General features: G+C 33.2%; 1 protein-coding gene across 4 annotated transcripts in view; it reads right to left on the reverse strand.

The window, feature by feature from the left end:
* The window catches only part of GPATCH8 (G-patch domain containing 8), an 85150-nt gene that overhangs the window by 43327 nt on the left and 14262 nt on the right, over window positions 1-27561 (reverse strand). The window contains exons 1-3 of one of the 4 annotated variants that reach the window (XM_064495780.1): window positions 21493-21573; window positions 15722-15739; window positions 13396-13468 (exon numbers count right to left, since the gene is read on the reverse strand). Coding sequence is in view for 1 of the 4 variants with exons in the window: in XM_031468621.2 (XP_031324481.2) it covers window positions 13396-13468; window positions 21493-21567 (148 nt within the window). In the remaining 3 variants the exon portion in view is untranslated. Of the gene's footprint in view, window positions 1-13395; window positions 13469-15721; window positions 15740-21492; window positions 21574-27561 lie in introns of those variants that run through there. The other 3 variants (XM_031468621.2, XM_064495781.1, XM_064495782.1) reach the window with 3 other exon arrangements.

Here is a 27561-nt window from a genome sequence, read left to right on the forward strand (position 1 = left end):
GAACTGGACTGTAGAGAAATACTTTTTTTTTTTTAACAAACATTTGGAAACTAACACCAGGAATGTAACAACTAGGAAGAAAATGTTAAATGACAACCATAATCTGGTAATCAACACACTTCAGAAACAGAAGACACATGACTTCTTCATAGAAATTAGAAATGAAGAAGCTTCTGAAATGTTTACAACACTGGCTGGGAAATCAACAGATGTAAGAACACCACAATTTATCGCTGCTGCCCTTCCTCTTACTGAGATTCATTCAACAACAAAATTTTATTGAGTTGCTACTACACACCAAGAACTGTTGGAAGGCACTGGGCATAAGGCAGTGATCAAAACAAAGCCCTACACCCCATAAAATACCTATAACTAGGCAAAATTACATTGCCAATTTAAACTTCTGGCATGAGGGGGGATAAAGAACATTTGTGGAGCCAATGGATGATTCAAAAAGTTTAAAAATGTCTGAAGTTGTCTTTTAAAGAAGTCTAAAATTATTTTTGAAGACTGACTCTAATAAAAGTCACAAAATCTTTCTCCTAAAGGCCAACTACCTGACCTGACATCTTTAAATCTATTTATTTCTTACTTTAAGCAAGTCAAATACATGTGTAAAAATCAAGAATAACACAAAATTAAGATGGTGACTATTCTGACTTGGAAAACTATTCAAAATAAGACTCTATACTAAGCTATGTTAATACATTTAATATAATTTCATTTATTAGAACAGTGATTACATACAACTTTCAGGAACACTTACTGGGTAAAAAGTGGTACATCTATCTCCAAATCAAAGCTTCACTTTTGCAACTTTCTCCTGAAAATGATAGTCTTCAGTAGCATGTAAACAATGATTACTTTCCGCATCATTTAGATATTTTAATTAGTAGCAATAACATGATAAATGCTACCTCCTTGGAAACATCAAGCAAAATCAAGCATATTAATTATTCCCTAGAGACTTTCTAAGGTTTTTTTTTTTTTTAAAGACTTTCTACTCAAAATAGAATTCAAATTCTCCAGTGCTACAAAAACTAACTCTAGTCCTGCCACAGCCTGTTTAGTAATCTATGTTAATAACCAGGTTATTTTTATTTTCAAACACCGATGTTTCTTAAAGGCACAGAACTTTAACTGTGACCTAAAGATTCTTCCATCTTTCCAAAGTATCAGAGGTGGCTTTCTGACAAAATAGTCCAATTTTAATTATATAACCTAATATATTAATAAACAGGGACAAAGAAGGGGCAAAATAAATGATAAATTAAACAAAGTGTTGGAATCAGAATGTTAAGTCTGTAAAAGTTAACTCATCAGGGATGACATAAGATATTTAAGACCTCAGGAGAGGAAATAAGGGAATGCATGAGGTACTTCCAATTAAAAAAAAAAGAATCACCTAGAGGAAATCATACTTTTATTCCAGATTTAGTTAAAATTATATCAACTCACTAAATACTGCCTCATGCTAACCATGTGTTAAGATAAGGTCTATTTATTTTTTAAATGAGAAAACCAATGTAATAAATAAATTCCAGAGAAAATAATCCAAAACATGAGGCTTAGGTGGAGAGTGCAAAACAGTATTATGTCCTTAGTTTAAAAAAAATGGAGGAACACTTCTGTGCCCTGAGTTTTACTTATGTTTGTTTCCTGAAAAACTAGCACTTATTTAAAAAGCATTTGTTGACTCAAGAGAATGAACATGTTCACAGTGGGTCTCACCTTGCTTACGTATAAATATTTAGTCATCACAATGCTTTCTGTTTAACATCACAATGACTTAATTGTCTTGTAATCAAGGAATTATTTTATCAAACAGAAGATATAGCTATTTTATGTAAGTCTTCGTATCTCAAAAATATGTACGCTAATATAAAGAAACATCTGAGGCTTTGCATTACTGTTCATTAGAGGCTTGTTCAATTTGTTCTACCATCACTCATTAGCAGACAAAAAGAAGCAGGCACCAAATATTTAAGGAGTCAGAAATACTTAATGGTCTCTAAGGTTCACTTCAATTTTTAAGTTTGAAGACTAGAAAATATTTGAGGAAGTTATGTAGATAGTAGCCAGTTCTATGGTACTGTAATAATAATCCAATGCTTTCTTAGAGTTGTATTCTCTTATTATTGGTTAAATAATCCCATTACTATTGATTAAGTAATTCTGTAATTACACTGAGCATTTCTTAATATTCCAGGATCACTCTATAACCCAAAAGACTTTCCAGCTAAACTGCTCTTCCTTTACTCTCCACATCAACCCCCTCAATTCATTAATTATTTTCTTTCTGTATTTTCCTAGGTAGTCCCTAAAAAACTTGGGCTACAAAATCTCAGTTCTTCAGTTAAGAGACAATTTCTAAACACTTGTGTGACTTCTGACAGTCTCAGCATGAGTCTCAGCAGCCTCTCCAGCAAAATGGAGATACTATCTTCACTTTCAGGACTGGCATGCTGATCAAAAGAGATAACAAACAGAAGATACTTTGTAAACCGTAAGTCACTATAAAGAATACTGCTAAACTCCAAACTTCTCATCTCCTGAAGGCCTCAGAAAATTAAAAACTCAATTTGTTCTTTCAATTCCAAATCTGGCATTTTTGAAAATAAGTACCTTAAAATTAAAGATATTCTAAGAAGTGTTGATAAATCCTAATGTTTCACCTACAATTTGGTGATAATGAAACAACTCTATTTACAGATAGAGAAAATTATCATCCATGATCAATAACCAAAGTACTACCCCCAAATCCTTTCCATATTATCATTCCACTAACAGTGACCACTGAGTTGAAAAGCAAGGTTATACAAATATTAAATCCAAGGCAAAAGAATGAAGCATAATTAGCAAGACCTTCTCCATATTAAGCATACAGAACAAATCATCTAAGAAAATAAATTAAGACTAAGCAAGACAGAATAAATTAAACATCAAAATGCTTACTATTTTACCATTACTGTCATCTGGAGGAAGATAATAGCACCTATGTATGTGTACTGAATAGCAAGTTATTAATCCATAGTATGTCAAATTCGTAATAGAGTACAGTCCATGCAGAATGTAAGAGTAAATTCAGAAAGTCAAGTAGATTGAAATTACTCAAAAATCTCCCTTACTTCCTTTGAAGTCTCTGCGAAAAACCCCAGAGATCCTAGGTTATCCGTAGAAATCTACTTTCCCAGTTCTAAAGTCTATGATTCCATACAGCTTTGAAGGCATTTTTGTCTCCTCTTAGTTCCTACTTATCAAATATTGGTTAGCTATTGAAGTTTTGTATTTTCCACTATTGCCACCTGATTGGACTACTCTACTCACAATGAAATTACTGTCACTATATACTCCATTTTGCTCATTTAAAAAGTTTCTTGGACACTCCATTTTCTTGCCTAAGTAAGAAATCAAATTCCACACTAACCAGTTTCATTTTAATCATGTAAATTAATCTAGGGCAAGAAGTCAATAGTAGGTAGCAAACAATGTGGATAAGCTATAAAGAAAAATAAATAGCATTATACTAATTCAGACTAAAAATCACGAGTATTTTGGAGGAGTAAAAAAAACCAACTGTCTACCCTACATGCTATATAAAGGAAACTTTCTTAGCAGCTTTTTTTATTCATATGGTCCAAAGCAAATTATCTGGGGAGCTTGTTTAAAATGTAATTTCCTGAACCCCACCCCAGATCTGCTCAGTTGTGCTGGTTGGGAATCTACATTTTTAACAAGCACCCAAGGTGATTCTGCTGCTCACTAAAGCTTGAGAATCATAAGCCTAATGGAAAAAGTACCAGAGTAGAAGTCAGAAGACTTATGCCATCAACATAGCTCCTATCCTTAGCGGTCTGACCATGGATAAACACTTAAGCTTCTCAATCTGTTAAGTGGCATTATCTCCCATTCTACATACCGGAGACGAAAATGAGATAGGATACAGGTATGAAACTTATATACCAACATGTTTAATTCCCCAAATAACCCTCAAATCTTTTAAAAATATGGAGAATACAGAGATTATTGCAAGGTCATATCATTTACTGGTTGCAAAGCTTGAATTTAAACCCAGGTCGAACTTCAAATGAGGTCATAAAGTGGATCAAATATAGGCCTTGCATATGTTTTGTTTATCCCAGATTAAACTTTGAGCCAAAATTTATTAATTAGAAAGTTTCATCAAAATATCTGGATTTCTGATTTCTTTCAAAAAGTTCAGAGGGTCTAGAAACACATGAGACTATATTCCTACATGATAATAATGAGCACGAGCTGGTTGAGTGGCAGTTATTCTGAGTTATTCCACTCCAGACATGGCACAGCCCACATTACTTCCTATTGTCTCACACTCACTGCGCTTCAATTCTGTATGTTACTATTTGGCCCTAACAGGCATGGGACTTGCAGCTCCTACTCCTAAGACTATTCTTTGCTCCCTCCTTCTGAACTCCCACTGGATTTTCTCTTTAACTTTCACTTGGTAACTATCTACTTCACAGGGCTAGAGAGACTCACTGAGAGAGAAAAGACTAAATTTAAAACTATAAACAACAAGGTCCTATTGTATAGCATAGGGAACTATATTCAATATCTCATAGTGACCTACAATGAAGAATATGAAAAAGAATATATATGTGTGTGTATAACTGAATCACCATGCTGTTACACCAGAGAGTAATACAACATTGTAAATCGACTATTCTTCAAGAAAAAATAAACTAAAATAAAACTAATAAACCATATTTCTACATGAAAGATATTATTTTGTTTGTTCCCTTTTCTAAATGTACAATCCTACTATTTCAAATTTTGGTAGCCATTTTTAATGAATATTTTATTTTTTAGCTTTTTCCTGTATTGAGTTATATTCTCATAAAACTTTTTACTCTATGTTCTTATCATGCTTACATTTGGCCCTATTTTAAAATACGAGTGCTTCTTATAGAAGAAATGTGGAGATTCCACGTATCAACTAATAAGCATAGTTGGGCAGATGTGATATAGTTGCTTGCTTCCTTATTCTCACAATCTGAGATTTTTTCACTTGTTAAATCATTCAAGAAATAAATTGAAATTCTAAGTTAGGTTGTTCAATTTTCTATTGATCTTCCACTGTACATTTAACTTCACAATTATGAAATTATACTGCCTTACATTCATGTTTTAATTTTTTTTAAATTTTGTTTTGTTTTGTTTTTTTAATGGAGGTGTTGGGGATTGAACCCAGGACCTTGTGCATGCTAAGTAAGCATTGTGCTCTACCACTGAGCTATATCCCCCACCACTGCATTACATTTATTTGTACATTTGTCTCCACATTAGACACGAGCCTCTGGAGGGCAGAGGCTGTATCTTATTCATCCTTCAACTCTTAAGATTTAGTACATCTGGCACATTCTAAGGATAGAATAACCATATGCAGAATAAAAAAACATGAAAAGCAACAGAGAACACATAAATGCCTAGCAATTATTATCATTTAGGAGTTTATAATCTAATGAGACTTAAGAGACACATAAAGACAAATTATACAAGGTAGAATATTAAAAATGCTACAGAAGAGAAATATAAAGAAAAAAATAAAAAAGGAAACTATACATATCTGTTCTAAACCTTCATTTGAAAAATTTGCCACTTCCTTTCTGGTTATTCTGCCATGAATTCATATATTTAATGTCTATCTTTAAATGTGACGATCTCTATACTGAGAAACAAGGAGTCTATACAGCAACGAAGTCCACCATTTCTTCTCTTCTCCTCCAATCCCTTTTTCCCCTTCTAGACTGCCGTAAAACCTAGACCCTCTATAGGCTGCCAATTCTGACTAATTTTACTAGCTGTTCATTTCTTTTGTCTATATTAACTGAATTCCATTAAGATGGTCAGAGGATGTATAGAAACTGTATCTTACTAAATTTGATACATGAATTATTAAAATTATGCTTGCCATTGTCAATGTATAAAGACTGCACAGCTCATTTAATTAGCAGGGAACAGAGGGCATTATAGCTACAGGCTCCTTCAGCTAGACCAGCAACAACTAAGCCTTTCTGACAATCCATACCCTTGTGATTTGGGGGAACTACATGTCTGCTGTCCCCACCAACCTACTTTTTATTTTCAGTTATCAGCTTTTTCTGAGAAGGGAAAAGGTACACATGTAGAACACCGATTTCAAGTCAGGCTTGTATTTGAATGGCAGAGACTCAACAGCTGTACGACCTTTCCAAAACTGTTTCTTCACTTATAAGATGAGTATACCAATACATATTTTATTAAGTAGGACATGCAAAATGTTTAGATTCTAGATTTGGCATGTAATACATCCTGAGTAAGTGGTATTTCCTTTTCCCAGAGGAAAACAAATTTCAAAGGGAAACTAAGATAGAAAGACAACAACTCAGCTTTTACAAAGACCCTATCCAGAAAATTTATATCATAATATTAAAGGAAAGCTATTTTTCCTCAACCAAAGAATGATTTTTCTTTTTTAAAGATCAACATTCTAATTTTACAATAAAGTTTAAACTGTAACACATATTTCTATTCTACTGTATTGAATTCAAATCTAATTTTTCTTCATTTATAAAATACAATATAAACACTGTTAGGGCTTAGCTAAGGCAGGGCTTACCCAACTATATTAACCATTTATTTGCTAATTGTTAACTAGAGTGGGACTGGGGACCAAAGAAACATGTCCAACTCTACTCTGCTTTGATTCTGCCTACTGTAAGTCTTTTTCAAAATAATTATTTTCCATATTTTAAATAGTATACAAGTATATCATGTCAAATTTTAAAAGAATACAGTAAAAAGTAACTCACTTTCCCTCCAGAGTCTGCCTTTACAAAGATTGTCCTGTGCATAGTCAAGCAAATAAATAATTATATAGGCATATTTCACAGAATGTACCCTTTTAATGTTTCACAGTGAAATGCCTCAGTTCATCTTTCTCGATACAACATTTTCCAGGCAATGATTTTATAAAGTAAAATGTTTATGTTTCAATCTCAAAAATCTAATTCAACATTTTTAAGAAAAAGATATGTGAGAAATCTGGAGATACATTCCACATACAACTAGCAGGGCTTTGAAAGCTGCAAAAGGGATAAACATATTGCATAGAAAGCAACTGTTAGCAACCATGTTAATTATCTGGTAATCATGCAAGAAATGTTTAAGTATTTTATATCTTAATTTTTTAATTCATAAATGGTAACTATGTTTTAGAACTTTGTTAGGGGTTGAGTTCATGTGTAACCCATTTAAAATAATGGTAAATAGGTTCTTAAGAAGGATTTTCATACAGAATGTCTGATTTTCAGGAACAAAATAGTGATTTTTTGATTGAGTTATAGTTGGTTTACAATGCTGTGTCAACTTCTGGCGTACAGCACAAGTTTTCAGTCATACATGAATATACATATATTCATTTTCATATTCTTTTTCCCGGTGAGCTACCACAAGATCTTGTATATATTTCCCTGTGCTATACAGTATAAACTTGTTTAAAATAGTGGTTTTTTAAAGCAAGAAGTATGTATCTGTCCATATATATATATAGATGTATATCTATATAATGTAACATAAATTGTAGTTAACTATATAGTACACACTGTTCTGCATCTTGCTTCTTTAATGTATCTTGGAAATTTTTCTATATAGATTGAATACATACTAAACTAACTCAATCCTTTTAAAGCTGCATGGTTTCCCTTTATATCATTTTAATATTCTACTTCTTCCAATCTAAAATGCCATTAACCATAAAACACAGTTTTATGTGCCACTAATTTTAAAAGCTGTCAATTATAACTATAATGTCATTAATAAGATGCATCTGATTTTACATTTATTAAATGTGAAAAAATGTCTTAGAATCAATGAAATATAGTGGACTAATTACAATCTTTTGTTATCACAATCATATAATGAATAACCTCAAGCATGCATTATTTGTGCATTTAATAATAAGTTAAAGACAGGTAACTAGAAACAGAATTGCTGGATCTTAATGCATTTTAACATGCATTTCAATTTTTAAATGATCCAAATTGTTCTCTATAGTGGCTTTACTAGCTTATAGTTGCACTGGCCATGACGTAAGTACCTACTTTCCCAAAATGTGACCAGGCTAATTTTTTTTTATTGAGTTATACTCAGTTTACAATGTTGTGTCAATTTGTGGTGTACAGTACAATTTTTCAGTCATACATGAATATACATATATTCATTTTCATATTTTCACTGTGAGCTACTACAAGACGTTGAATATATTTTCCTGTGCTATACAGTATAAATCGTTTATCTATTCTACATATACCTGTCAGTATCTACAAATCTCCAACTCCCAGTCCATCCCTCCCCCCTGGCAACCCCAAGTTTGTATTCTATGTCTGTGAGTCTGTTTCTGTTTTATATTTAAGTTCACTTGTCATCTTTTTTTTTAGATTCCATATATTAGTGACATCATATGGTATTTTTCTTTCTCTTTCTGGCTTACTTCACTTAGAATGACATTCTCCAGGGACATCCATGTTGCTACAAATGGCATGTTGTCATTTTTATGGCCGAATAGTATTCCATTGTATAAACATACCACAACTTCTTTATCAGTCATCTGTCAATGGACATTTAGGTTGTTTCCATGTTTTGGCTATTGTAAATAGTGCTGCTATGAACACTGAGGTGTATGTGTCTTTTTGAATTAGGGTTCCTTCTGGATATATGTCCAGGAGTTGGATTGCTGGGTCACTAGGCTAATTTTTTTAAAAAAAACCTTTCCTAATCCAACAAGTGAAAAATGATATTGCATTGTTTTAATATGCATTATCTCTAATATGAAAAGGATTAAGAATATTTTCATACGCTTAAAGGTCATATGCATTACTTTTATGTAAACAGTGTTCATATCAGTTCCCCTTTTCTATTTAGGTTTTCTATTTAGGTCTTTTACATACTGATAAAGGAAATTTTTCCTTTGTCTATAATGATATTGTAGGTATTTCCCCCAGTTGTTCTTTTCCTTTTTTAAACTTTATTTATGATGAAATATAGTCAATTTATTCTTTTTTTTAATGGCTTCTGGGTTTGAGGTTGAACTTAGAAAAATTTTCCTCATTCTAAGATTATTTTTAAAATAATTATCCCACTGTTCATCTTAATGATTTTGTGATTTCATTTTTTTATATCTAAATATTTTATTCATCTGGAATATATTTTGAAGTAAGGTATGACAGTGGAGATCCAACTTCTTTTTTCTGGGTTGCTACCTAGTTATCACTGCTCAGTGACTAAGGCTCTTTTTAGATGTTTTAAGTTAGGCTCAGAAGTGCTGATAACTAAGAGCTCAGAAACAGTGAAACAAACACCAAAATTAGGGGCTTAGGGACCTTAAAACATATACAGCATTAAAAGCACAAATCTGGGAGTCAGATAACTAGCACACATTAAGCATATTAGGTACCACTGTTATAAATTCTGGGAAATAGAGAGTAGTAAGACAGAGACCTCTCTATTTACGATTTTTATGACATTTAGGTTTCTGATAAAGTCCTAAAGATGGACTATCTCAAATTCAGTTAAAATATCTAACTATACACTATACAATACAGATGTTAATAACAATCAGCACTCATATAGTGTTTTACAGTTTTTATAAAAACTTCACTTACATTAACTTACTTTATCCTCATAATCACTCTGTGAGAATACAGACAGATTTTAATCCCCATTTATTGTTGAGAAAAATAATTCAGTGATGGTAACTTGTCCCTTTACTTAAAGTAAGTGGCAAAGACAAACTCAAACCTAGGTCTTATGTTTTCAAATGCTGCTCACACTGCTTTCATACTCTACATCAAGTACTTTTATACAAAAATAAATGAGAAGTGGGAGAGGGTATTGCTCAAGTGGTAGAGCACATGCTTAGCACGCATGAGGCCCTGGATTCGATCCCCAGTACCTCCTCGAAAATCAATCAAATCCCCACAAAAAATAAATAAATAAACAAACAAACAAAAAAGAGAATCTCTACTTTCAAGAAACTGGAAGCAATTTTTCAATTAAATATTCAGATTGATCACAAACTTAATTCTAAACATGGAAAGAGTACAAAAAAATATGAAACATGATTCCTAGCCAAGAAACTTTCAAAGATCTACAGTAAATTTAAAAAGTAGGACTTGGGGGACTGGAAAATAAACCTGAAGAGCATAAACAATGTATACTCTGTCCATGGCTTATGCTATTTACAGCTGGTATAACTAGAATACATCATTAGCTCAGTAAATGTTGGCTGTCTGTTACTGGTTGAAATAATGAAATAATATTAGATCCTACTCATTTTTCTAAGGGGCAGAACTTTTCTCCGTGAGCAAAAAATCAGCCATATCCTCAAACAACTCTTAGACAATGTAACAAGGAAATTCAGGCACAGCTTCTGGGCTACAACTACGTACCTATTTCATAGCAAAATAAAGATTTTTGAGCTACATTCCATTCCATTTTGAAGCTGCTGTTTGTTATAACAAACAATTTCAAGAACCAAATCCATTTCAACAGTAACAAAATACAACAGTCATTTACTGTTGATTTATTCCAAATTGAACACATCCTCTACAATAAACTGTCCATAATATTTCTCAACAGGACTTTGTTTGTAAAGAAAGACATCTTGTAAACATATCTTTTCTACAAGTTTTTTTTTAAACACTAACAATCACTTTTGTGCCACACAAGATAGTTCTTATTTTTTTTAACTTTTGAAATGTTTTAATAAATACTAGGGAAGAATAAAAGGTGAATAATAAGGGAAATTCAAGTACAAAAATAAACCCATACTACAAAGTACAATTTTCTGTCATGCCACAGATAATTTCATTTCAGAGTCAGCATGCCCTATTCTTCAATCTATCCAGTAACAAGTTATCTGCACTTTAGCCAGCCCTAAGGACTGGTATCCTTTGTAAAAATCTTGCATGAGTGGAAATAATTTTTAAACGTTAACAAAAAAAAAATCCTGAAAATATCAGTTTTAAATTTTAGTAGATGGTAGCATGTTAAAGATGTTAGAGCCTTAAAATCAAATAAAAAGAACTAAAAGTTGACCAAAAAACTAGTAAATACGAAGAACTTACAAAGCCATGAACCTAGAAATTATATGCAGTAACTAGTTTATGCAATATTAGCAAGGCATTAATTATTTTCAGTAGAGCAGCAGGGCTTTCTTCAATGGTTATTTATAGCAAAGGCTGGTACAATGAAAAACAAAATCTGTCATGAATTACCTCAATATGCCGTAAATGCGGCTATATTCTAGGTCAAATCATGTGGATATTACAGAAAAGACCCATGTAAGAGAAATCAGCACAATGCCTGCACAATGTTGAATCTGACACCAAAAAATAAAGAGCTATTTACAAGCCAATTAAATTCAGCCCTTAATGTTGGCAATCGAATAAGGCCCCATTTTTTTTTTTGAAGGGTACAGATTGTACTAGCCATTCAAAACAGATGGGCTTTACACAGCAATGTGAATTTAGTGAACAATACTGAACTGTATGCTTAAAAATGGCTAAGATGGCATTTTATGTTATGTGTTTTTTTACTACGATTAAAAAGAATAAAGATGGGCTTCCTATTTCCCTCGTATTTTAAATAAATAACAGATTTATGAGTTATTGAGTGCTTATTATATGCTTATCACCAGATGTGGAGGGGAAATACGGATAAAACCTAATGTCTCTTTTCAAGAAGCTCAAAGTTTAAAGAGGACCAAAATTCAAAAGTATTCTTAATAATAATAATTTTCCATCCCTCCAAAATAGGTGAGTATCCATTTATCTCTCCTTTCTTAAACTCTTGGTCTCTCTTTCACTCTCTTCCTCTCTGCAGGTTCTAGTCTCTGATGTTCAAAATGAAAAATTCTCGGGTTCAAACAGATTCGTTAGCCCCCATGAAATGCCCCCAAATTCTACTCCCTTGTGTGCCTGAACACAGAGAGTAACAGTCAACAATGTTTCTGGGAATCTCTGCACAAAAAGAGATGTTTCCAATAGTAGGACCTTATTCTGAGCTATTGCCTCCATTCAATTCAACCCAACACGTAACTGTGCAAACCTCTGGGACAAATCCTATCAAGAAGCCATTTCTATTGTAGTTCTGATTATCATTTCTCTCTTCTAGACTCTTAACAAAATCTATGGCCTATGCCAAACAAATTGCTCTCAATTGTAGAGTATTCTTTGTATTGTTTGCAATGAGTTCTTGTGACACTGGGAAAACAAGTTTAATGGTATTAAATCCTTCTATCTCCCCCAAAAGAACAGGTTAACGCTTAGTAATAACTATTAATTTGAAACAAATTTATTGAGCATTTCCTTTGTGTTCACTACTGAATAGAATTTGTGGACATATAATTTAAAAAGCAAAGGTTTTAAAGACTGAAACATCCTGCTTCATGCCCTGTCCTCTTGTGCCCCTTAATACACACACTTGAATTGATTAGACCTCGCATTCAAGTTGTGGAAATCCATTTCCAAAATTCAAAGAATTAGTCAACAGTAGTACACCCCTCCCCAAAGGTCCTCTTGCGTAACGAGACCCTTCAGGATCTAATGTAGAAGTGCAATAATTTCCATCATTTTTGAGGTGGTGTTCACATCTGCAAAGAATAAACCACAGCCCTCAAATATGAAGGAGCTAAAAAGTGAATGGAGCCAACTGGTTTCCAACTAACAAGAACTTAGACTGATCCGAACTTAAGAAATGGCCTCTCTGCTCAGAGAGCCCTACAAAACATCTGCTTTCATTTTAAGTTTCACATAGGTTAATTTCTCTCTCTACTACTACATTTATTCTGATTACAGAGAAAAAGAGCCAGGGCAATCACTAGCTTCAGGAAGATTTTGGGAGGGCAAAAATTAAAGTCGGCTGTTGAATAGTTCTCTTTATAATACTGAAGCCACAATACTCCATCACTAAATGATACAAAGAAAGCACACTATACTATATATTTCTTGTACTCCACCCACCCATCACCTCCACCAAAAGAAATTTAAAACAAGTTGAGTCATACACAGTATGTTTGACCTGAAAGTATTCTTGCAAATTAGCTTAATGGTGATTTAAAATACAGATACAGGAAAAATACACTATTCTAGGGCATAAAAGCCATGGGGGGAAAAGCCAGAAGCTTCTCTTGCAAATTAGCTTAATGGTGATTTAAAATACAGATACAGGAAAAATACACTATTCTAGGGCATAAAAGCCATGGGGGGAAAAGCCCAAACACTTTTTAAAGAAAGACGACAAATATATTCAGGCATAAGATCTGCATCAGAAACATTTTCTTATTCTTTCTTTTTTTGGTATGTTTAAAAAACTTACCCTGAAGAGATTTTCCCAATCCCTGGCCCAGCTTCCACCCATGTTTCTGGAGTAAGCGATGTCCAATATTATCCTGACAGACAGAACAGAGAGACAAACCAAAAATATTCCAATAATATATTCTTCCCTTCCTAGTGATATTTAAACAGGTGATGAGCAAGAGATAATTCTACATATATGCATGCAAAAAAGTGCTAATAATAGGGTAAATGTGCCCAATAAAGGGGGCATTAATGTAAAAAGAAATGCTGGGTAGTATTTTACATGGGAAGAACATAGAGGGTAAAGGTCCTTTCTGATGGTGTGCTGGGCAACTTTGTACATACACTTTAAAAGGAGAAAAAAGGGAAGGGGAAAGGGGGAAGAATACATTTATGAAGTTTAAAACTAACATTAAAAAGCATAAAATCAAGGTACTTATACAATCATATCCACCACCTAGACAGCACCACTTTAAGATTTGTTTAAAGAAAATCTACATTGTGTTTAGTTATTCTGCTTATGTGTCAGGCTTTCATGATACAAAGTAAGTTGTAAGTGTAAGACTGCCCCACCACTAGAAATGAAAACACAATCAGAGCAAAATCCAGGCTAGACTTGATTGGTTTTTTAATATATATATAAAATATAAATATTTAACTAGCATGCAGCCAATATTAAACTGAAAAAACAGTGAGGTTAGTAAAACAAGAAATTAAACTGATTAAACAGAAAAATAAAATGAGCTCAAGCACAGACTGAGTGATGCATTTCAACATGTAATCTAACAAAAATGCTAAAATGTTAGAATGAAACAGGCCTAGCAATAAGTTAACAGTAAAGAACCATTAGTGCATGTAGGGGAAAAAAACCAATATACATAATGTCTCATCTTCCTGGGAGCACACTAGAAAAGGTACTTCAATGTATATTGTATGAAAAGACATCAGAAACAACAATTAAATGTCAGCTTTTTGTGTAACGGTTCAAGATCTCAGAAACCTCTGCAGACCTTTGTCCAATTCTTTGCTTTTTACAAATACTATGAAGTACAGAGACAAAGCTAAAGTAACTATTAACTGTATCAGATAAAATGATGTTACTCATTCAAAGGAAAACCTTAAAAAATTTTAAACACAAAGTGTTCTGTATGCATTAAAATGTAGCTTATAGCATTAACTGGGTTACCACCATTTGAAAATAATCTCATATTTCCTGAAATCAGTTTATAAAGTGAACAAAACCATAATCTTTGAATTAAAATCAAACATCTCATATTAAACTGCTTTTTATCTTTCAGCTCCATACTCAATGATAAAATGCTTTCTGGAGGAAAGAAAAAAATTATTTTGCTATTATCTTCTCTGACAGTAAGTTAGAAGAAGATTAAGCCTCCCTCATGTCCTGTTTAAGGAAAAAAAAAAGGGCCAACTTCCTTCTATGAGTTTATAACAGCATGCCAACCAGAAGAAAACTGGGCTGAGGAGCTGATTATTTCATTGATCAGGGGCAACAAAGATCAGGATACTTTAAAAAAAAAAATGAGGCAAATGATAATGAAAAGCTTGTTTCTAGAACAAAACATACAATCGTTTTAAACGATTGTATAATATATATACAATTTGTATATATAAATATATATACGATTTGTATAATATATATACAAAATCATTACAGTGCACAAAAGGTCACTAGAGATTATTTTTTGCTAGCAACTGGAAGAATGAGAAAGTGCTATGGTTATGGATAATCCCAGGTAATAACTTCCATATTATCAGATATCACAAAAACTTAGTTCAACACTGGTGCGTCCTTTTCTTCCCTTCTCTCCTCCCAACTGAACTGTCAGGAAAAGCATTCCCTTAACCAGTGTTGAGTGCCTATTTCCAAATAACTTTACTGCTTAAAAAAAAGTTTCTAAGTCTTAATACAAGTAATGTTAGCAGAAAATGAAGATAAAACAGCCTTTATAGTACTATTGTGAAAATAAACTTACCTGTACATAAAACCCTTGTTTTATATAACTCTTACAACTAAATAACTCTGGAAAGGACAAGGATAGCAGAATGACTCTAAGATTATGTAGTTGATTAAAGTATTGTCTAATCTTTTAACAGACTAATGATGTAACTATACTTGGCACAGATATTTAGGGTATTAAACTATGCTGACAAAAATTGTTGCCCCCTTTTTTCAATTTTGAAAAACTCAAATCTTTTGGCTAAGTGGAGATGAGACATTATGCTGACTGTGTTATATTATGAATGCACTAAAATAAACAGACAGATGAAGCAGTATGCTATTTCCAAAAGCAGTGCAAGTGGAGTGAAAGCATTTCCATACGAACCTGGCTTTAAAAACTGGGCTGTCAAAAGAACAGTTAAATGTAACACAAAGTAAGAAACTGTCCAATCACTAATGGTCGTTTTTTTTTTTTGTCTTGTTTTCAATTCACTGCTTGCAATTAATGTATTTATTAAAGAAGAGTGAAAGCATAAGTAAATTCACGAGTCAAGACCAGCTGAGAGATTCAAGAGCAGCGTGTTGTGACTGACAACAGTGAAAGGAAAAGCAAATGTTAAAGGGAGAGGGAGAAAAAAGAAAAATTTAGAGTTATACACATTAGCACCACTTTTACAAAACCACTCAAGATGGCTGTCACCTTCTCAGAAAAAGCTACTGATAGAAAATGGTAGTGGCATTTCTCTTCTAAAACTTTAGGGGAAAACTGTTCTTTAAGTAACTCTATCTCCCCAAGTATGAATAGGAAATGAAATGTCAGGGGTTATATTAAAATTAGCATGCCATTCTATGTCCTTAATTATAACAAAGGCAACAAAAATAACAGACATATCTCCCAGAAAGTCTTCCCCTCACCGACCTCCTAGACTTAGTGAACGACTAATACAGAAAATCTGAACCTTTCCTATTATTCCAAACTACCTGCTTTTGGAGGAAAAAAGGCAGTTCTGTGACTCTGCAGAAAGGGCTAGTATTCAGTATGGTCTCTTTTCCTACCAAAAAAAGAAAAAAGCTTTATAAACACTCATCAAAAGTCCAGTAGGCTTAGGGATGATGGGTAACACAAGAAAGGCACGCCAAAATACCTTGTAACAAAGCAGACTTGTCTAATCTGAAGTGGTCAAAATGTTCATGTAACTTTCACTGTGAGAGAGCAAGGAATGGCCAGCCTGTGAAAATAATCAATCTACTCTGTTTAGGCTGCCAATTATTTCCGTGGATGTTATTTATGATGGTAAACTGAAGTAATTTTCTCAAACAGGTAACCTAGATATAACAAGAGCAACGAGCACTGTTTAGCTTCTGAAATAGTAATAGTTTACCATTTCAGCCATTATAATAATGACTAATCAAACTTTCATTTTTTTATTTTTAAATAAAATATATAATTTGAGGTTTAGTTATAATCTCATGAACCAAAAATAAATATTTTTCTTTTTTTAACACAGTCTTAGTTTGTGACTAACAAAGGGGAATGAACAGTGATAGGTTGTTTATAATTTAAATGCACAATGTAGAAATGCAGGGAAATACTAATTGAAAGCAGATTAATAAAGCAACTGAACTTTGCCCAAGGGAGGTAGGCAAAAGGCTCGTTTTCCACATAATTCATAAATAGTTCCCACAACCTATTTGTTACTCCCGGTGCTTTAACACTCCAAAAATGGTGGCAGTGTGGCATTTTCTTTGGTTAGAAGCATAATGTTCTTCTTAATTTAAACCACGAAGCTGAGCTGAAAATTCACTTTTTTCACCTAGATTACCTAAATTGATCTTCACTTTTCTTCCTATTTCTAAACTTACAAGTAAATTAAAACACTACATTTTAATCTATTGTGCCCCTTTATCTATGTGTGAGAAAGAAGGATATAATTTTTAAATGGCAACATCTTTGATAATAAGGAATGTGTATTATAAACAACTACCAATATGCTGAAAACACAATACCAGCCAAAAACAAAAACAAAAACAAAAGAAACACCTCATTATTGTTTCAGCCATTCCTCAACGTTTTTATTAACTAAATAACAAATAGAAAACTTTCCCAGGAACTTTGCTCTGTGAAGCTGAATACCATCACAGTAACAATGGTCATTTTGTCAATAGCACCATCAATCTCTATAATGTGAGCCTACCAAAACACAGATAAAAATTTACTTCATTGTACGAGGCTGATTCCAAGTTTCTACAGTAGGAAATAGAATATCATGTCTCAAGAGAAAACTATATTACAACTATGTCAGTGACTAGATGAATACCAATTCCACACTGAATTTTCTTCTAGCTGACAGCCACATTCAATTTATACCATTTAGCCCATTTTCAACAGTGACAAAAATGGCAAGTCTCTTGAGTGGATTGTAAGCTTTGCTGATTGTGTATTAAAGACTCTATAAGCAAAAACCAAGTGCTACTAGGTGAACCCATGCAAACAACAAGTAGTAAAATTCCCAAAACAAAAAAATCTATAGCTCACTACAGATGACACAATGAAGACTAGAGAGAAAAGCCATATAGTAATGCTACACCATTCAGCTCCAAGAAGCACATTATTTATAGTGCAGTCCACATATGGTCACTGCTAAATGTCAAATCAGCAGGTCTTATAGAGTTACAGTTTGGAACTAGTGGAGTCCACAGATCTAAACAGATATGCAACATGACAAAACCCAATTATACATATACTTCTAAATCCCTAGGTAAGCAAAGTAAACATCAGCAACTGGAATTTGAAAACTTACATTACTTTTTAAAACCTGCTCAGTCAACCTGACAACTAACTGATGGGTAATTTTACTTCTAACTGCAATAATGAAAACATACTTTAAGTCTACAATGCAGGGATTTTGCCTTTTATATAGCTTACAGTCACTCTCCCATCTGATTTCTCATGTTCTTTCTATGGTAAAGGTCATAAAGGACCATATATCCTAAATCATGACAACCAATACTTGGATATATAGTGGAATCCTAGGCTGGGTTTATGGCTTTAGATTAAGTTTTATTTGTTTTCTAATTATTTTATCTTAAAGTATGTGGAGGTCATAATTACAATAACTGGGACCTAAAAATCTCATAAAGCAATAAATTGAAATATAAGTTCTAAAAAGTTTTTTGTAATAAGGGTAAAACGTTAATACTTTCTACCTCCTCTTTAATTCAGATAATCAAGTTGTCTGGAAATTCTTTCATAATTTTCTTAGAATACGATTTATTCTTGACCAGAAATTTCATTGAAAGATATTCGGTTGGTTGAAATAAAACAGGGAAAATAAAACTTTATAACAAAGATAATGAAATACATTTTTACAAATCTGGATTTTGATGTGTTTCCAACATTTTCTGATTGAAACCGACATACCTGGATCATCTCACTAACAAATCTAGACTTCAGAAGTTTACCAAAAGTATAATGCATTATTGCATCTTTGTATCTCATTTCCCATCTTGCAGGTTTGCAACAAATTTACCCTATTACAAAACAAAAAGACCTTAATCCTATACTCACAATAACCCTTCACACAGGCATATTCTTGGCACAAACCTGTGCAGAGACTTCCTCGGTTACCAGCTGCTGCAGAAGACCTTTGTTAAAAAAAAAAAAATGACTACACCTTTAGCTCCTGCAATGATCTGTAGACTCCCAAAGCTGCATATTTCCAGCCACTTTTGAGTTGCATGCTGTAGCAAAACAGTCAGCACCTCTCAATAGATATTGCTGCAGAGAAAGATTTTAATTCAGCAGACTCTTTCTGTGTGTTAGAAGCAACGCATTTTCCCATAAGAACAAGATAGCTCAATATAGCCAGCCAGCCAGCCTTATAACTAACATACACTTATTTGGTGGGCATTCCTAAGGTGAGAGGGTACTTTCTGGGGGAGATGGGGAGGAGGGGTTGCTACACTGCCTATTTTGATGCCAATCATTTTAGGGCTTATTTTAAAAACTTTAAATTTATACCCAAATGATTTGGTAAGATTTGGTAAGAGAAATAAAATCCCTATCTTGTTTGTCCCACTCCTATCTAACACCATGTAAGCTATGAAGCTCCTCCCTCCTACTACCTAACTACCACATCACAAATATTGCATTATCTTAATGTGTTTCGGGAGTAAATTTTCATTTTAAGTGTAAGTTATTAATATACATCTCTGAACATACACTTATTCATTAAAAATTAATTATCCAGTCTGAGTACTATATACCATTTGCTATTTTAAGTGGGGAAGATAACACTATTTAATAAATAAGGCATGTATCAATTCCACTCCTACTCACTGAGATTACTCAGGCAGACTGTCTTCTGATAGTGTTCTCCCTATGACATACGCTGGAAAAATTCCTGGACAGTGTGAGAGGAAAAAGAACATCAGTCTCACATGCCAAAGGAATGAATTTTCCAAAAACCTTTAAATGTAGCCTTAAAAGAAGGCTTTACAAATGTTAAATATCATTTAATTTAGTGCTTTTAAAAAAACTTTGTTGAGTATAGTAAAAAATGAATACTAGGCAGCAAATTTGGTCTAACTAAATTTCCTGCTACTGTTGAGTCAGAGTACCCACAGAATTATATAGCTTGTATAATATTAACCAAATATGTACCTTGTAGAATATGGTACTTGGGACTTTCTTCCAATAGCTATCTGCTCTTAAACTCTGACTCAAAAAAAAAATTGAATAAAATGGAAAAATTAAATTATTTTTCAAGTACAAGATATTGACTTAGCTAGCCTACAGACTTCATTGTAAAATTCTACCTTGTGATAATTCCCAAGGTGATACAGAATAAGGCAAAAACTCTGGTGATTTTTAACTTAGCAAAGTGGGCTTGGCATTTTATCCTTAAGTCAAAACAAGACTGGGCTTTCAGCACAACATCAGGTGTGAATTCTCCCTCTGCAGCATTATCACATGCGTCATCAATTACTGCCATGCCTAAGTCTAGCATCATGCCAGCACATTTAGACAGAAAGTACTATATGCAGTGTTCACTGGACCAGAAGAACAGAAATAAGAAGGGGAAGTGGGGGAGAAAGAAACCCTAGAGAAGAAATTAAAAAAAGGCAGACCGTGCAATACAAACCAGATCATGGCTGCTTAGCTAATATGGGCCAACTGCTGTGGAAGAAAAATGTCGAACACCCCAAGTTGTGTAAATTTCTGTAAACATCTAAACACACACACAAACACACACAACACCAACCTAATTAGGAACATAAATATATGTTGATCCTTTACTATGTTATAGTTATGAAAATAAAAGCTAAGTTAAAATATCTATACTCTCTAAATTGCCTTAACCTGAGGGAGATGCTAGTGTTCTTAAAGGGAGAAGAGGGATGTCTTGACTGCTATAGAGATTCTCTCTCTGATGATTTTTCACTCAAGTTTACCAATAACTCCCTATAACCCTTATTAAATATGTATACTAAAGCACAAATATTAAATATTGACAATACTGACAAGTTTAGACATCTTAACAATGGACTGCGTAATCTGAAAATAATGGGCTTTTCAAAATGAAAGTAATGTTCAAAAATTAAGAGTCAGGAAAATCTCCTTGCTCTGTTGCATGATATCAATATTTAAAACTAAGCCATGTGAAGAGACAGAAAGAATCAACTTTTGACAAAAACCAGACATCTCTTAAGCCACAGAAACCAAAATTACCATGTTTCACAAGAGTCTGGTAAATAAAACATATTAGTCCTTAACTGTTCTTAATGGAACATTTCACACATGATTGTGTTGCCCAGGAAAGATGAAGCTTCTAAAGGATCAAAATACATTTTACTCCTTTACTCAATTTACAAAAATACTGAACTTCAACTTGCTTTCTTTAACAGCATTAGTAAGGGGCAAAATGATATTTTTTTCCATCAAAATTCTAAATTATTTCTAGATTTTTTCACTGATTCCCCAACATATTAAATACTAGATTACAATCTAAACTCTACCTGATTACTGTAGGGCATGCAAGAAAACAACTCTAAACTGTACTATGTAAGTTTTTACTAAGTTTAACTTCATTCACATCAAGTGTCACACGAACACTACCTAACTAGCTATGACCCAAAATTAAGCACTGATCTTACCGATTCTATAGGCTTGTCAAGTGATGCTTGTTCAATTTCCAAATGTCCTTCTTCATACTGATCAAAGTGATTACCCTGAAAAAACAAAACTAGGGTTATTTTTCCCCAAAGCAATAAATGCCAAAATTATTAGTAAAAGTAATCAAACTAGGGGTTATTTTAAACTTTTCATTCTTTTTCAGTAAGCAACAAAACTCTGCCACAAATTCAGACTTTCTTAAATCTACAAAAACAAACAAACAAACAATTTATTAAAAGTCTAGGTCTAGTAATATGAACTCTTCTTCCTCTGACAAGCATCGAAACTGGTAACTAAAACATTATCAACCATTTGGGATATCAACTCTTAGACTGACTATATTAGGAAGACTGCAGAATCAAAATCAAAGGGCTGTACTGTGCTTTACTTTTCATAAACAATTTTGTGCTACAGAAAATAAGTCCTAACCAAAGAATGCAAATAAAATCTGTATAATACTGCTAAATGTTGATAACATTGTTTTTAATTAAAACTACTAAAATATTCAACTTTAAATCAAGTTCTAACTCCAAAGTTTCAAGGAATTCAAAAAACACAGTCTCTTGACACAGTATCCCCAATACACAATTTCTCAAATGATCTGCCAAGGGAGATAAGCATGCCTGTATAACACCATATTTGACCATAATCAAGCAAGCTGTCATTGCAACTAGAATAAGTTAAAACAGTCAAAATTGAGGATGGGGCAGACAACTAGGAAGCTCTCTCTAATCATGGTTTTCTCTGCTCCATGAAAAAGGAAGAGGCCATAATTTGGCTTTAAATCAGAATATCAATTGTCTGGTTCCCTTCTGTTTACAAAGTAGAGGGCATGAAGATTTGTGAGTCCTGAATTGACCTAAGTCAGAAAGACTAAAGACTTCAGTCTAGCCTAAATCTAATTCAGGCATGGAGTGGTATGATAACTTGAATGTTAACCAGACAAGAATGAAGTCTTGTTTTTCTCTTACAATCCTAAAACTTAATATGGTACCTAAACACTAGAGAACAGTTAAGTGCTAAAATTAAGTGGAAGTGCTGAAAATTCTACAACTAGACAGTTGTGTGTTGATAATGGTCGTACAACACTATTAACGTACTTAATGCCACTGAACCATACACTGTAAAACAGTTAAAATGACAAATTTTGTTATGTGTATTCCAGCACAATAAAAAAATTTTAATTTTGCTGTTGAATTTATCCAAAAGAAGGAGTAACAGAACAGTAGTGAGTTTTCCAAAGACAAAAAGCAAATCTTAAAAATTGAATAGGATTTAAAAGCAGGTATTCCTTCCAAGAATGAGAAAAACCAATTGTCAAGAAATACTAAAAAATGAAAAAATAGCTGTCAATCCTGAAAGTCTGTCTAAATTAATCTCCAATATTTTGTCCAATGACCACTTCAAAATAACACCTACCTCTTGGCATTTTAACTTCTATTCTGACATTTAAAAATTTAAGTTATTGAAAAGATGTTAATTGCAAAGTACTTCTAAATCCCTAAATAATAAAATCCAGATAATGATTAACTCAAACCACACAGTATTATAGAATACCAATGTCCAGCCAAATCTCGTAATTTTCTCTTTCACTTTATAGCACTATATGATTAAATGATAAAAGAATAATCTCAAACTACCAACAATAACTGGGCACTATTTTTAAAGTAATTAAATCTTTATAATATTTAACTTAGGACAACCACACTTTAAAAGAAAACTGCCCCCAAATTTATCACCATCAAAGATGATATAATAAAAGCACAAATACTTACAGATATTATTAGAGAACTACCAAGTAATTCTACAAAAAAGAAAATGGCATCTTGGAAAAGCCATTCCAGCTCATCTTTACTGCACAAGAAATAACTCAAGTTTTTCCAAATAGGTCATGAATCACTAGCAAAATCTTCTTTTAATCTGCATACTTATCATTTTAGAAAATCCTTCTGTGGATTACAAATCACTACCCATAAATACCAGATTCTAAACATGGCTAGTTAAGTTTTCAAATCATTCTGCATCTAACAGACACAATACAAAGCAGGATTAATAATATAGTTTGAGTCCCAAAAAAGACCCATACATTCATGATTACTCATTTTCACCAAAGGTAAAAAGACAAATCAATAGAGAAATAATAGTATTTTCAATAAATGGTGCTGTAACTAGGCATCCATACGCAACAAAACAAAACAAAACAAAACCCTCAAAATGTATCACAGACCTAAATACAAAACCTAAAATTATAAAATTTCTAGAAGAAAATATATAGGAGAAAATTTTGGTGACCTCAGGCTTCACAAAAATTTCTTAATATACAACCCCAAAAGCACAATCTGCAAGAGAAAAAAATTGAAAAACTGTACTAGAGAAAACATTCACAAATCCCTTTACTTGATAAAAGACTTATATCCAAAATACATAAGGAACTCTCAAAACACAACAATAAGAAAATCCAATTTAAAAGTAGGCAAAAGATTTAAACAGATCATGTCACCAAAGAATATAGACAGATGACAAGTACTCAACATCATTAATCTTTAGGGAAATAGAAACTGAAATCACAAGGTTAATACCACTTCGCACCTATCAAAATGGCTTTAAAATAAACTAACAATATCAAGTACTGATGAAACTGCACAGGAACGCTGATAGATTGCTGCTGGGAATGTAAAATAGAAAACAGTCTGGCAGTTTCTTATAAACTTAAACATGCACTTACCAAATAACCCATTAATACTATCCCCAGGTATTTACACAAGTGAAAGGAAAAACCTATGTTCACACCAAACCTGTCTGTGAATGTTTGGAAAATATCAAATGTCCCTTAACTGGGAAATGAAGTTAAAAGCTATGGTAACTCACAAAGAAGAAAAAAGAGACAGCACAAATTAGCAAAATAAGAAAGGAAAATGGAGAAATTACAACAAATAAAATAGAAATACAGAATATCATACAAGAATATTATGAAAACTATACGGAATCAAACTGGATAACCTAGAGGAGATGGACAAGTTTCTGAAAACATACAGTCCACCAAGACTGAATCAAGAAGAAACTGACCTCTTGAACAAACCAATCACTAAAAATGAAATCGAAATAGCAATAAAAAACCTCCCTACAAATAAAAGTCCAGGACCGGACGGCTTCACTGGGGAATTCTACCAAACATACAAAGAAGAACTCATACCAGTCCTTCTCAAGCTATTCCAGAAGACTGAAAAGGAGGGAATACTCCCAAACTCATTCTATGAAGCCACCATCACCCTGATACCAAAACCAGGCAAAGACACTACCAAAAAAGAGAATTATAGGCCAATATCACTGATGAACATAGATGTCAAGATCCTCAAAATATTAGCAAATACAATCCAACAACACATAAAAAAGATTATACATCATGACCAAATGGGGTTCATCCCAGGGACACAAGGGTGGTTCAACATACACAAATCAATGTAATACATCACATCAACAAGAGAAAGGACAAAAACCACATGATCATCTCAATAGATGCAGAAAAAGCATTTGATACAATTCAACACCCATTTATGATAAAAACTCTCACCAAAGTGTGTATAGAGGGAACATATCTCAACATAATAAAAGCTACATATGACAAACCTACAGCCAGCATAGTACTCAATGGTGAAAAACTCAAAAGCTTCCCAATAAAATCTGGGACAAGGCAAGGATGCCCACTATCACCAATCCTATTCAACATAGTCTTGGAAGTCCTAGCCACAGCAATCAGGCAAGAGAGAGAAATAAAAGGGATCCAAATTGGAAAAGAAGAGGTAAAAGTGTCACTATATGCCGATGACATGCCACTATATATAGAAAACCCTAAAAGGTCCACACAAAAACTAATAGAGCTGATCGAAGAATTCAGCAAGGTAGCAGGTTACAAGATTAACGTTCAAAAATCAGTTGCATTTCTCTACACTAACGATGAATCAACAGAAAAAGAAAGTAAAGAAACAATCCCCTTTAAAATAGCACCCAAGTAATAAAATACCTAGGTATAAATCTAACCAAGGAGGTGAAAGAATTATACACAGAAAACTATAAACCATTGATGAAGGAAATTAAAGAAGACTTTAAAAAAATGGAAAGATATCCCATGCTCTTGGATTGGAGGAATCAATATTGTTAAAATGGTCACACTGCCCAAGGCAATCTACAGATTTAATGCAATCTCTATCAAATTACCCACGACATATTTCACAGAACTAGAACAAATCATAATAAAATTTATATGGAACCATCAAAGACCTAGAATTGCCAAAGCATTACTGAAGAGAAAGAAAGAGGCTGGAGGAATAACTCTCCCAGACTTCAGACAATACTACAGAGCTACGGTCATCAAGACAGCATGGTATTGGTACAAAAACAGACATATAGACCAATGGAACAGAATAGGAAGCCCAGAAATGAACCCACAAACTAATCTTCGACAAAGGAGGCAAGAATATACAATGGAATAAAGACAGTCTCTTCAGCAAATGGTGTTGGGAAAACTGGACAGCAGCATGTAAAGCAATGAAGCTAGAACACTCCCTTACACCATACACAAAAATAAACTCAAAATGGATCAAAGACTTAAACATAAGACAAGATACAATAAACTTCCTAGAAGAAAATATAGGCAAAACATTATCTGACATACATCTCAAAAATGTTCTCCTAGAACAGTCTACTCAAGCAATAGAAATAAAAGCAAGAATAAACAAATGAGACCTAATGAAACTTACAAGCTTCTGCACAGCAAAGGAAACCATAAATAAAACAAAAAGACAACCTACAGAATGGGAGAAAATTTTTGCAAATGAAACCAACAAAGGCTTGATCTCCAGAATATATAAGCAGCTCATATGACTTAATAAGAAACAACCAAACAACCCAATCTAAAAATGGGCAAAAGACCTGAACAAGCAATTCTCCAAGGAAGACATACAAATGATCAATAGGCACATGAAAAAATGCTCAATATCACTAATTATCAGAGAAATGCAAATCAAAACTACAATGAGGTATCACCTCACACCAGTCAGAATGGCCATCATTCAAAAATCCACAAATGACAAATGCTGGAGAGGCTGTGGAGAAAGGGGAACCCTCCTACGCTGCTGGTAGGAATGCAGTTTGGTGCAGCCACTGTGGAAAACAGTATGGAGATTCCACAAAAGACTAGGTAATAGACTTACCACATGACCCAGTCATCCCGCTCCTGGGCATATATCCAGAAGGAACCCTACTTCAGGATGACACCTGCACCCTGATGTTCACAGCAGCACTATATACAATAGCCAAGACATGGAGACAGCCTAAATGTCCATCAACGGATGACTGGATAAAGAAGATGTGGTATATTTATACGATGGAATACTACTCAGCCATAAAAACGGACAACATAACACCATTTGCAGCAATATGGATGCTCCTGGAAAATGTCATTTTAAGTGAAGTACGCCAGAAAGAGAAAGAAAAATACCATATGAGATCGTTCATATGTGGAATCTAAAAAAAAAAAAAACAACAAAAAAAAGCATAAATACAAAACAGAAATAGACTCATAGACATAGAATACAAACTTGTGGTTGCCAAGGGGGTGGAGGGTGGGAAGGGACAGACGGGATTTCAAAATTGTAGAATAGAGAAACAAGATTATACTGTATAGCACAGGGAAATATACACAAGATCTTATGGTAGCTCACAGAGAAAAAAATGTGACAATGAATATATATATGTTCATGTATAACTGAAAAATTGTGCTCTACACTGGAATTTGACACAACATTGTAAAATGATTACAAATCAATAAAAAATGTTTAAAAAATAAATAAAAAATAAAAATAAAAAAGTAAAAGCTATGGTACACACATACAATGGACTATTACTCAGCAATAAAAAAGCGACAAACTGCTCACATAAGCACTAACATGTATAAATTTCAACGCATGCTAAGTGAAAGAAGCCATACTCAAGAAGTTACCGTATCATTCTGTTAATATGGCATTCTGGAAAAGGCAAAACTAGAAGAAAAC

This window comes from Camelus dromedarius, chromosome 16 (assembly GCF_036321535.1).
Source record: "Camelus dromedarius isolate mCamDro1 chromosome 16, mCamDro1.pat, whole genome shotgun sequence".
Lineage (NCBI taxonomy): Eukaryota > Metazoa > Chordata > Mammalia > Artiodactyla > Camelidae > Camelus > Camelus dromedarius.